The sequence below is a fragment of the Rhinolophus sinicus genome, linkage group LG05, assembly GCF_036562045.2.
Source record: "Rhinolophus sinicus isolate RSC01 linkage group LG05, ASM3656204v1, whole genome shotgun sequence".
NCBI classification, from domain to species: domain Eukaryota; kingdom Metazoa; phylum Chordata; class Mammalia; order Chiroptera; family Rhinolophidae; genus Rhinolophus; species Rhinolophus sinicus.
The window spans coordinates 89,947,442-89,960,094 of record NC_133755.1 but is presented as its reverse complement, the minus strand read 5'-3'; the positions used below and the strand labels follow the sequence as shown (position 1 = coordinate 89,960,094).

The window sequence follows — 12,653 nt, the reverse complement described above, 5'->3', positions numbered from 1 at the left end:
CATTTTAAGAAAGGAAAACTATATTAAAATTGTAATACTCGATATATACCGATAACAAAAGATGAATACAAGTCATGTTTGACGTCTGCAATTACAAGAGGTGCTCAGAGTGGTTACCATCAGCGTCCAGACACTTCTGATGACAGCGAACTATTGCTTGAGCAACGCTGACCAAAGTGTCCACTTGTATACATGTGTTTGGTACCCCTGGTATATCTTTCTCTCTGCTTGACAGAGAGGTTAAATATCAGATCCAATGTCACACAGCTAGCAATGAGAATTTAAAGTTCTATCTGTTCACTTATTACCAGCTGATAGGAAGAGACACAAGAGAAAGAACAGACGCTGAACAGTTTTAAGAGATTTATATGCCTTTTGACATGAAAGGATTTGAAACAAAATTCGAGACAAGGTAGATGGCTGACTATGTATCTCTACCTTAGGGTCAATAGCTACGCACCTCTAACTACAAGGCGCCTTTCCTGATCAGCTCAGCAAATACCCTCATCTCCGCCCCTGGACTCCTTCTGTCCCGTACTCTGGAAACAAGAACAAGCCCCCGTGACAAGAACAATCACAGTCCTAAGAGAGGTCTGGCCCAAGTCTTCGTCCATTAACACATCTATTTCACAAACATTTACTATGCACCTTCAGTGTACTGGGCACCGTGCCAAGCATACAGCTCGTTATAAAACACATCATTCCTTGGAGGAGCCCAAGCTGCAGAGCAGATCTGTAAATGGATCCTGACCTCACAGGCTGATAAACACTCACCCAGAGCCAACAGAGGGAAGAATCCAGATAGACTTCCCGGAAGAGGAGACATGTAAAACAGGTCTTGTAGGAGGTGAATGATGTAGAGAAGATAAAGCACAGGATGACAGGCAGGAAAACAAGGGAGCAAGCAGCAGGGCCCAGATGGTCCCACCAGCTCCCTCTCCAAACTTGCTTCACTTCGCTCACTGTGTCAGGCACCGTGATCACACGGCAGCAGCACCTCAAGCCAGAACCTCCTACAACCTTTGGCCCTCCTGGATCCCTGACTTCTGATTAATCACTGAGTCTTGTCTGGTCTCCTACATTTCTCAGACATTTCCCTTCCCTCTCTATCCTCTCTCTCCTTGCCATAGCCCAACACCGCTGTTTCCTTGGCTCCTGCAACAGCCTCCAAACTGCCATCAGGTTACTTTTGCACCACGTGAATCCATTCCACACACAGCATCCAGGTTGGTTCTTTGTTAAAGGAAAAAAAGGGGGGGGGGAGATAATCTGATCCTGTCATTGGATAATGAATAAAAAATACCAATGCCAAAGCCCCACTCCCAGAGAGTCTGACTGAACTATTAGGCAAGGCCCAGCCGTCAGGACGCTTCAATCGCCCCCCACGCGATACTCATGCAGCCAGGGGTGAGGCCACTGCTCTAGTCTAACGCATCTTTTTCTCACGTCCAGGTTTGCTGCCATGTCCTGTCTCTACTGCTACAGTCACTGGAGCTGTCCCAGCTTCCTGGCCATGAAGCCAGGGACTTTTTGTCTGCCTTGTTCACTGCTCTTTCCAGCACCTAGAACAGTGCCTGGAACGTAGTTGGTGTTCTATGAATATTTGTATAAAAGAAATGAATGACTCTGCTTTCTCCCCTCATCAAGTTAGATCTCACTCATTCTTTAGGATCCAGCTTAGATTTCCTAAAAGTCACCCACCAACCCACCACCTCTGACCTCACCCGATTTCCCTGGTCTGGGTTAAGTAACCTTATGTGATCACAGCACCGAAGATCTCTCCCATTTTATTAGGTTGGTGCAAAAGTAATTGCGGTTTAAAAGGTTAAAAATTGCAAAGACCACATTTACCTTTGCACCAACCTAATAGTATATCTCACAGCACCCTGTAATTGCTGCCCTCATTTAGCCTGTCAGCTCTGAGGGAGCCCTGTCTGTGTGTGGATCAATGTACCTCCATCACCCAGAAAAGTGCCAGGCATACAGTCGGTGCTGATTAAGTAACCAGTGGAAGTGCATGAGCCTGGTGTGGCCGGAGTAAAGGGAATGATGGGAGATGTGGCCGGAGAGGCACCTGGGGACAGGCTCAGGCTGTGATGGGTCCGGCATCCACACTAAGGAGTCTGAACAGTATTCAACAAGAGGGAGCCAACAGAAGTTTTAAGTAAAGTGACACGATCGGCTTGAATAAGTGGCCCCAGCCACTTACTGGGGGAATTCAGGAAGCACAGAGGTAGGGGACCAGATGGGTATGCAGAGATGAGGAGAGAGGAACAAAGCATGAAGAGAGGGCCTGAGCCAGAGAGAGAAAGCACTTGCAGACTAGGTGGACCAGTGAGGGAATGAGGCTCTGTGGAGGTCTGATTTCCTGCGTGGAAAACTACGCATGTGGTACGGGCAGCATGATCAGATGTGTTATCATGATCACACGGTGGGGTTAAAAGCTTGGACTCTGGAACCAGGTCGCCTCATTCAAACTCAGCTCCTTCACTTACGAGCTCTCAGTCCTAAGGAAGTGGCCTTCACCTCTCCGGTTCTTCATCTGGTAAATGGGGATACAAGCAGTACCTACATGACAGGGATGCTGTGAAGACTGAACGAGGTCATACACGTAAATGCTCAGACATTGCCAGCACATAGCATGGTGGATTCTCTGCAAAGATGGCTGCCATTCCTTCCATCCCTTTAAATGCTGCTGCACCACCCAGCAAGAGGTGGAGTTTGTTTCTCTCCCTCTTCAACCTGGGCTGGCTTTGTGATTTGCTTTGACTGAATGAATGCACTAAAGGTGACACTGTGACATTGTACCAATTCCGGCCAAAGCCTTAAGAGGTCTGGGGGGGGGGGGTCAGCTTTTGCCCTTGTGGAAGCCAGCCATCAGGTGGAGACGCTTGAGCTTGACTACTGAATACGAGGAGACCAAGTGTGCGAGAGAGGCTACACTGGGGGGGAGTGAGGGACACCAGCTGGCAGCCTGTACCAAGGCCCCAGACACAACAGTGAGTCTCTCTTGGAAGCTATGGCCTCAGCTGCGTCCACAGAATTATGAGAAATAACAAATTATTGCTGTTTTAAGCCGATAAGTTAGCGTTGGTTTGTTATACGACAATAAATAACCGAAACCATTGTATAAAAGGACATCATTAGGGCAATAAGGACTTCATTTTAGGCCACCTTAAATATGAGGAATTTTGGATAGTAGATAATTACATGGAAATATCTAGAAAGGTGTTGGTGTGGGAAGTTCATTCAGGTTTGGGCTCAGGAGAGAGGTGGAGGGAGGAGACAGGAGTTAGTCAACATATGGACAGGACTTGGTGCCCTGGGAAAAGGTAAGCTTGCCGAAGGAGGTGGGAGGAACAAGAGGTTCCAAGATAGAATTCTGACCACACCGCCATTTAAAGGATGAATAGAAAGAGGTCTGTGAAGGAGACAAGAAGCAGTGATCAAGGATGGACAGAGAAGAGAACTAAGACAGAACCAGGGAGCTGTGCTTTGAGAAGGGGTAATTGACAGCTTACAGCTACAAAGAGCAATGGATTTGAAAGTTAGGAGGGAACAGCGAGGATTTCAGTTTCAAATAAAGTCGCCGAGGCGGAAATTGGATGACCAGGGCCTAAGGAGGGAATGATAACTGAGAAACTGGACACAGCAAATGTACGTAACTGTTTTTAAGTCTCGTGTGAAAATGGAACTCATAGAAACAGAGAGTAGATTAGCGGCTGCCGGAAGCTAGGAGGTGTGGGACGTGATGAAGTGGGTCAAAGGGTACCAACTTTCAGTTATAAAAGGATTAAGTTCTGGGGACATAATGTACAGCCTGGTGACGGTAGTTAACGATACTATATTGCACACTTGAAAGTTGCTAAGAGAGTAGGTCTGAAAAGATCTCGCCACATAAATGAAAAATAAAGTAATGTTGTGAGGTGATGGGTGTGTTTACGAAGCTGAGTGTGGTAATCATTTCTCAATCTATACAAATATCAAATCATCACATTGTACATTTTAAACTCACACAGTGTCATATATCAATTATATCTCAATAAAGCTAGGAGGAAAGAAACTAATTACCTCCCCCCAAGATTGAAAAAAAAAGAATAAAAAGTCTACTGTTAAGGAAAAAACAGAGCATTCATTTGGGTGGATGATAGGACAAAAGGAAAATTGTTTCAAGTTGAGGCAACTCGCTGGCTGAGAGGTGCCAAAGAAAATGCCAACGAAGACAGAGATTAAAGATCCCGAAGAAAGAGAGGAGGCCTGGAGGTCCTCCGAAATGGGAGGGAAGGGACATGGATGGATGCTTTAGATGGATGAGAGGGAAAGAAACAAGAAGGTGGAACTTCATGGATAAGTTATAAGTGAGATGGGAGGCAAGGTGAGCTTCACATCTGGTGGCCTTTTTTCTCTGTGAAGAGTAGGTAACGTCATCTGTTGACAGGCAGTGCGGGTCTTGGGAAGAGTGACGTAAGTTTCTGAAGAGCTTGGCAGGAATGTATGAGGAGCTCCAGGAGTGAAGCCTCCAGACTCTTCTAGAGAAGCTGCCTTATAGGGATTCCCTGCTTCTGAAGGCCAGGCCCTCCGCACCAGCTTCTGTCCTCTGGCCTGCCCAGTATCCCATCTCCTTCCCCTGAGCTGGTCTCCAACCTAGACTGCTGCCCTGGGAGGTTCTCCTTTGTTCCCTCATTCATTCTCCCAGTGTTTACCGAATATCCACACCACCCAGCCCCATTTCTCGGGCAACATAGTCCCTCCCTTGTCCCGCAGCGCTTTCACACCTTCCCAGTACTTTTCAGACACCCTCAGTCCCATCCTCCTACACCCAGGAGAGGATCTCACTGCCTCCTTTATAGAGAACACAAAAACCATCAATTCAGACTCATCTGCCAATGACGAAACATACACATTTACCTAGAGCTGCACCCTCTCTGGCTGATACAGCAGTTTTTAAACTGCAGATTAATTTAAGGGGTCTTGATCAGCATTTTTAAATGCAATCAATAGAATAGAAAATGGTAGCTATTGCACATAGTTGAGTATCTACCATTTCTTAAAGCTTCTATTTCAATTATGATGCGTCTGTTACTATGGGCTGAGGTCAAAAAGTTTTTGTGTATGTTAGAAAACTTTCCTAATAAAAAGTTAAAACAACACTGCAATAGAGAAGCTGTCCATTCTCCTATGGACAACTAACCCTTGCACCTGTGCTTTGGGTTACCCTCCCCCGCAAGCCTTTTCAGAAACCTTGTATAATGTATCTTAAGTCTTCTCTGTCTCTAAAAAAAAACAAAAACACCTCACTGGCCTCCTCTCATTCCCCTTTTTCTCCCCCTTCCCCTTCAGTCAAACTTCTCCAAAGAGTTACGTGTGTCATTAGCTCCACTGCGTCACTCCCACCCCTCCTCTTACCCTGCAGCCTGCCAACCGCCCACCGCACTCCCCCGACACCGCTCTCCATCAAGTCACCAGTGACCCCAGGGGCCTGTACATCTATAAGACACTTTTCAGTGTTCACTCACTCCTCCCTGTGAATTCCTTCTCATCCTTCCAGCCCCAGCTCAACCCCTTCGGGGAAGCTTTCACTGACCTCCCCAACAATGTCAAACCTCCCACTAGTAGCACTCTCTGTTCCTCTTTCCTTTGCAACAGTTCTCACTATTACAATTTTACATCTTCCTGTGATTATTTGCCCAAATTAGGCCTCTTGAAGGAGAACAGGGACTATGTCTGTTTTCAGTCACTTTAGCAGCCTGAGGGTCTCCCTGGCTCAGGGCTGGGCACAATAAGTGCTTAATAAACTGATGTTAGATTAAAAAACAACAACAGTACAAGCCTCTATGCTAGGCATTAGACGTACAATAATGAGAAAAGTTCCAGAAAGTGAAAGGTGTTGGGGGGAGGAGAGCCACGGGCAAAGGTGGAAGGAAAGAGCTGCTCCTGTACAGCTTCCAACACCAACGTGGAGCCTCTTCTTTCTTTTTTAAACTTTTATTTATTTAAGTGTGTTTTTCCAGGACCCATCAGCTCCAAGTCAAGTAGTTGTTTCAATTTAGTTGTGGAGGGCGCAGCTCACAGTGGCCCATGTGGGGATCGAACCAGCAACCCTGTTGTTAAGAGCATCGGGCTCTAACCAACTGAGCTAACTGGCCGGCCCCTGGAGCCTTTTTAAGAACAGCGTGTACCCCACGGCTGTAATCTTTCTCATCTTTGTGTCATAAAAGTCAGGGATCAAGGTAGGAATGTTTGCCTACCATTTGATACTTGACATATAGAGCTCTTTAATGAATGTTTTATATCTACTATATATTCAACGTTTGCTGAAAAATGAATAGGTGACACCTTCTGGCATCGAGCTAAAAGAATACAGAGCCTGGATCTGTTTTATTTACCTACGTGTGGCTGGCATCCCCCACCGTACAGGGTCCCTGGCAAAATCCGTACACCACCCAAAGAACTTATTCGCTTGCTGCTGTCTAGCTGTACCCAAAGACTGTTTTATTTGTGCTTAAACGCTTTCACTATATGGTTATTGATTTCATGTGGCATACCAATACATAAACATTCACTTTATGACATTAAAAGATCAAATACATATGACAAATATTTCAAATCTAACAAACACTGTATGGAGATACAACCAGCAAAATCCAGACTGTCTGAAACTCTACTGAACAAATGATCAGGTTTCTTCGACAAAACATTTGAGAGAAAAAGAGAGAGCAGTTTTAAGAGTGATTTTTAAAGGGACATTAAGTAGACAATTGTATGGAACTTGTTTGGATCCTTATTGAAATAAAATAACTTTTAAAAGGAAATTATAGGATAATTAGAGAAATGTGAATATAGACCGGAACTCTGATGATACTAAGGAAATATCACCACATTTTTTGGAGTGTGGTGATAATATTGTGGGTATGTTATAAAAGGTTAGTCCTAATCTTTTTGAGATAGATATTGAAATATTTCTAGATTATAAAATATAAAATAATGCCTGGGATTTGCTGTAAAATAATCTGAATGAGGTGGGGTGGAAAGTGGCGAGCGTTTTAGAAGAAACAAGACTCAGTTGGTAATTGCTGAAGCTGGGTGATGGGTACACGTAACCCACTTCTTTCCCGTATAACCGGCTTCTTTCCAGTATAACCCACTTCTTTCCAGTATAACCCGCTTCTTTCCAGTATGTTTGAAATTTTCAAAAAGTGAAAAAAGTCTAACTAATAGAACCACAAAGTACCTAAATTTTTGGTAATTTTTAAAATCTGTAAAACCTTAGAATTCCTTCACTTTTTAAGATGTCTAAAAGAGAGCAAATACTTTGATTTACAAGCCTTTTAAGGTATCTGAAAGCAGGATTCCGAACTCATGGCTGCCTGCCTTTTGTCACGTTTCTGTTGTAACACCTTACCCCTTTACTTCCATCACAACAGGCACTTACCTCTGAGGAGCTGGGATCCATTTCAAAGATGCACACTGAATCGATTGCCCTCAAATGTCAGAAAGATAGAAACACAGTCTGGGAATGCCAGAGGTTTCCCAGCCTTCCTACTGCTTTCGAACTCAGAAATGTAGCTTTATATTTATGTCTTAACCACCCACCTCACCTAGCAGTTGTCCTGGGGGCTCAAGGGACCGTCAAGCTCATGCTTCAGGATGACCACACCACTGACCACACCCATTCCCACGCAGGCTTCACATCAGTTTTGGAAACTGCCTCCAACACACTGGGTCAACCAGGTGGCCTGTTCACTTTTGTCCTTTACGACTTCTTATAAAAAATTTGAACTGGCCAACCTAAAATATTCAGAAACTTCCAAACTTATTGTTAGGCAGAAATGAAATTCTTGAAAAGATTGAACGAATTCTATGGCATTTCTGATACAGACAACACTTAACAACCACTCAGAGATTCACTATGGTTAATGCAAAAATGTTGCCTGACCTCAGCTGTAACTCCCAAGTCCAATAAACCTTGCTTGCTTACAAAGTTTCTTAATTTTTGCGACACAGATTCAATTACTGGAAAACTTAAGGGAGGCAGGTCAGGCGTTTTTTTTCCCCCCCTAGCAAAATAAATCTTTAGACCTTCCTTGGTTAAATCAATTCTTCATAAAATAAAGCAGCTATTGCATTCCTCCGTGTGACTTAGACAAGATAACCAGCTATAAATTTCATTCACCAGCCTCAGAACTATACCTCACAAAAAACAAAAAGCCTCATCCAGCTTGTCCATGAAACAAAGCAAACGAAAACGAAGTATATACTACAATCGTCAGCACAGGAATTTTCCAGCACCCACATTTCCATCGGGCGCACGTCGTACACATACAAACACACAAGACCCCCCCGCCCCAAACCCCGCGTGGAATTTGCCAAATGGTGTGACCTGTGCTGACTTTTCAGTGGAGAAATATGGAGAAATACGGGAATTTACATATTTTTTTGTTTTGTTTTGTTTTAAATGGGAAGGAAAGGAGGAGGTGGGGCGTGAAGAATTGGAGATGAGTCTTAATTCTTTCCTTTCCTCCCATCTTTCTCTGCATGAAATGCAGGCATATCCGTGAAATGTCAAGTGACAATTTCTTGGACAGTTAAATATCCCAATTAAAAACGACGGAGGCCGGGAACGGGGGTGGAGATACGGATGAAACACAAGACTGGAAGGGCGGGCCGGGTCAATGAGGCCCCGACGCTCCGCGGGCTGCACCGAGCACACGAGGTCGCCGCGCGCCAGCGGCCGGCGGCGTCTGGGTCCTCGGCCGTCCGCACTGCCCTGGGTTTTGCTAAGGACTGCGTTGTCTCGGCTGCCCACTCACACTTCGGGCTGGTCCAGACTTTAAGCAAGGCTCATTTACTTCCGGTGACAAATCCCTCCCACCACCTCTAGAAATAATGTAGCATTTCCCCCATCGCTGTCCTAAAGACCCGTGGCCCCACGGAGAGCCAGAGCCCCGGGCTGGGGTCTCACCCCGGCGCGGCCAGCGGCGCCCAGCTGCGAAGGGAGTGACAGCGAAGGGGGGGAGGGCGTGGGAGGAAGAGGAAGGGGGTGTGGAATCTCACCCCCACCCCCACCCCGCCGACTGCAGCAATTGGCCAAAAAAATAGTAATCCGTTTTTAGGCTACCCCAGAGCCCCCTGTACCCCGTTGCAGTGGGGAACCCAATCTCTTCCATCCCAGTGCCCCTCGCCTACTCCCGCCCTCGTAACTGCCTGCGGAGATCTAGGAGCCCCAGGCCACGCCGAACTGCAGCGGCAGAGGGGGAGGGGGCGGGCAGGATAAGGGTTTAGGGGCGGCAGGAATAGGCTGGGGGAAGGGGTGGTGGAAGAGAAAAGAAAAAACCAGAGGCATGCAAGCGGCTCCCTAGCCAGCTGTTCCAGCTGCCGCTTCCTCCGGCGCGGGCCGGGCGGTGCAATATTCCCCCCCCTCCATCTTTCGCACCACTACCTGTCCCCCCACCCACCACACGCACACATTCCCCCCACCAGCAGCAGATCTCTGGCCTGTAAGGGGGTAGTAGGGAGGAGCTGGGGGGGAGGGGGAGGCCTGCGAGTTTCTAACCTTGTTCTTATAAACAAACCCACATGTGCAGCTGCCGCTGCTGCAACTCACCCCACAATCCCGGATATAAATCCTGCCCCTTTAAGAGGAAAAAAAATTTCCCCCGCCTGCCTCCCACCCCACCCATCCACAAGGACCTTTGTCTCTCCACCCCCTTTGTCAGTTGGCCCCGCCCCATATCCCCGCCCCTCCGAAGAGGAGGAACCAATGGGCGAAGAAAATAGGCCGGGGAGTTTGACGTCAGTGTGGCCGGCCAATCACAGGACGCGTTGGTGGGAGGCCTCACGGAGGGCGCGCCCAAAGGAAGGAAGGCAGGAGAAAGGAAGCTTGCAGTCAAGATGGAGACTGCTAGTTGCTCCGCTGCTGCGGCGGGGAACGGGGACGTGGGATCCCAGAGGGACCGGAGCCTGGTGCCTGAGCGGCTTCAGAGACGAGAACAAGAGAGGCAACTGGAGGTGGAAAGGCGGAAGCAAAAGCGGCAGAACCAGGAGGTAGAAGAGGAAAAGAGCGACTTTTTCGCCGCCGCCTTTGCTCGGGAGCGAGCAGCAGTGGAAGAGCTTCTGGAGGGCGGGGAGTCCGTCGAGCAGCTGGAGGAGGCGGCCGCTCGGCTCCAGGGGCTGCAGAAACTTCTCAACGACTCAGTTTTGTTCCTGGCCGCCTACGAGCTGCGGCAGGGACAAGAGGCGATGGCGCGGCTACAGGCGGCCCTGGCGGACCGGCGCCAGCAGCTACAGCCCAAGAAGCGTTTCGCTTTCAAGACCCGAAGGAAAGACGCAGCTTCGGCCACCAAAGTAGATTGTGCGGCTCCTGGCGCCCCTGCGGCGGAAGGCATCCAGGCTTCCTCGCCGCCCTTGAAGGGGGAGGGAGGCTTCGGCTCCAGCTGGGTCTGCGGTTTCTCCAACCTCAAGTCCCAAGTCTTGGAGAAAAGAGCGGAGGAGCTGCACCAGCAAGACGTCCTTTTGACCGAACTGAGCAACTGCAAGATCAGATTGTATGGCAATCCGAACACCCTGCGGCTGACCAAGGCCCGCAGCTGCACGGTACTCTGCGGTCCGGTGTCCACCTCTGTGTTCCTGGAGGACTGCAGTGAGTGCGTGCTGGCCGTGGTCTGCCAACAGCTCCGCGTGCACACTACGAGAGACACCCGCATCTTCCTGCAGGTGACCAGCAGGGCCATCGTGGAGGACTGCAGCGGGATCCAGTTCGCCCCTTACACCTGGAGCTACCCGGGGATCGACAAAGACTTCGAAGGCTCTGGTTTAGATAGGAGCAAAAATAACTGGGACGACGTTGACGATTTCAACTGGCTGGCCCGGGGTGTGGCCTCCCCAAACTGGAGTATTCTTCCTGAAGGAGAGCGAATAATTCAGTGGGACTAAGCAATTATTACTCTTTCTTTCACTTCTACCAAATTCGTCCCATGTGGGACTGACTCCAACTAATGGGACCCCAAAGTTTATTTATTGTCACACTGTATGTTTTCAATGTAAGACTTGAAATTGTGATAGGCTCTTGTTTGTGATTTCCATTAAATTCATGACAGGTCTAACACTTGAAAGCATTTTTTCTATTTTGGTAATGCCTGGGAGGTAGTATTTGATTGTTTGAAGCCATGGAGGGAAATGGTGTGGGTTTTTTTGATTTGTGGTATTTACAATGTATTGCATGATAAAGCAGGCCTTCAATAAATATTTGTTGAATAAACGAATTCAGCAAGGCTCTGGTAGGAGCCAATTAATGTGGAATTATGGTATCAAACCTGTGCAAAGTACCATTAACTGAGCTTTCTTGAATTGAAGGTTTAACTTCAAGTATTTCTCAGCAGGGTGCTGGAAGGGCTTCTCCTTGGTCTTCAGCTACACCTTAGCTTGGGCTTCTGGAATTAAGCTAGTCATAAATGGGGTTCAAAATTTTGGCTTAGACCCTGAGAGTCTCCTGCGTTTTCCCAACTGTAAAGCTAAAATAATTATAACTACCAATTTTTTGTGCACTTAAACTATGCATACACACTGTTCTAAGCACCTTACATACACTTATTAAGTCCTCAAAATCATACGAGGTAGGTTCTGTTAGCACTATTTTTCAAGTGAGGAAACATAATTATGTTGCCCAAGGTCACACATACTCGTGGACTGGGATTTGAAACCAAGTAAGCTGGTTCCAGAGCCCACCTTAACCACTACAAGAGGGTGATTTTGAATAGTGTTAACTGAGTTGAAAAGAAAGCATCCAAAATAAAGAGTGCAAATTGCCTTTTTAAATTCTCAGGCATAATTATGCTACATGTCCTCATAAAAGAAGAATTGAGGCAAACATTTAGCTGAGTCTTAATTTTTCCACTCATTTTGCTATGATTCCAGTTACAAATTTGGCTTCCTGCTCTGTACACTACCATCCAATATTCTTAAATGGAGAGTTGTAAGAATTTGAAAAAGCTTTTTTGGGTCTATTGGCCTTGTAACTACAGATATGCTTTTTATTTAATAATTGCCACAAATGTTAACATGCTTGAAGTACTTTAAATATTTATGTTTAATATTTATATGTTTTATCTTGTTCCCCAAAAAAGGATTTAAAGTGGTTCCTAAGATATGTGAAATGTAACAAGATAACAAAAACAAATGAGAAGGAGGAACAAGGAGTCACAAATTGGAGGCAAAAATATTGCCAATAAAAAGTGTAAGTCACAGAGAGTTCTTCCTCACCAGGCGTGAATCCAGAATTTTTTTCCCTCAACTATTAGCTGACTTGAAAAAGGATCCTAATCAGTTTCACAATTTGCAACATTCACAAAGAAGAGGGGAAAAAATCGCTTGGGAGAAATAATCCTGATAATAAAAAGAGAAAACACATAATGAAATTCTCAACCATATCTTCAAATTAGAAACTATGACCAGTGTCCTAAGGCTATGCCCCTGATGACTGACAGTTTAAGTACACCCCAGGAAAAACCATGGTTGTGGCACTAATGAACTTGTAATTCATATGTGTGGAATGACAATTTTTACTGGAAAGGTAACTACATCTAAAAAAAAGAAAAAAGCCCTTGAATCTTGCAAACCTGCAGTTTGTAATAGATAATAAAATCACGAAATCATGA

At 46.3% G+C, this 12,653-nt stretch overlaps 2 protein-coding genes across 3 annotated transcripts in view; one reads left to right on the top strand and one right to left on the bottom strand.

Annotated features, from left to right (window-relative positions):
* The window catches only part of BICRAL (BICRA like chromatin remodeling complex associated protein), a 94,537-nt gene extending 84,874 nt beyond the window's left edge, over positions 1-9,663 (bottom strand). The window contains exon 1 of one of the 2 annotated variants that reach the window (XM_074332946.1): positions 9,605-9,663. The gene's annotated coding sequence lies outside the window, so the exon portion shown is untranslated. Of the gene's footprint in view, positions 1-7,432; positions 8,319-9,604 lie in introns of those variants that run through there. The other variant, XM_074332947.1, reaches the window with a different exon arrangement.
* Positions 9,664-9,848: 185 nt separating this feature from the next.
* TBCC (tubulin folding cofactor C) lies at positions 9,849-12,653 on the top strand. The gene has a single exon (XM_019738484.2). It carries the CDS (start codon positions 9,892-9,894, stop codon positions 10,930-10,932), a length of 1,041 nt encoding a protein of 346 aa, XP_019594043.2. The 5' UTR covers positions 9,849-9,891; the 3' UTR covers positions 10,933-12,653.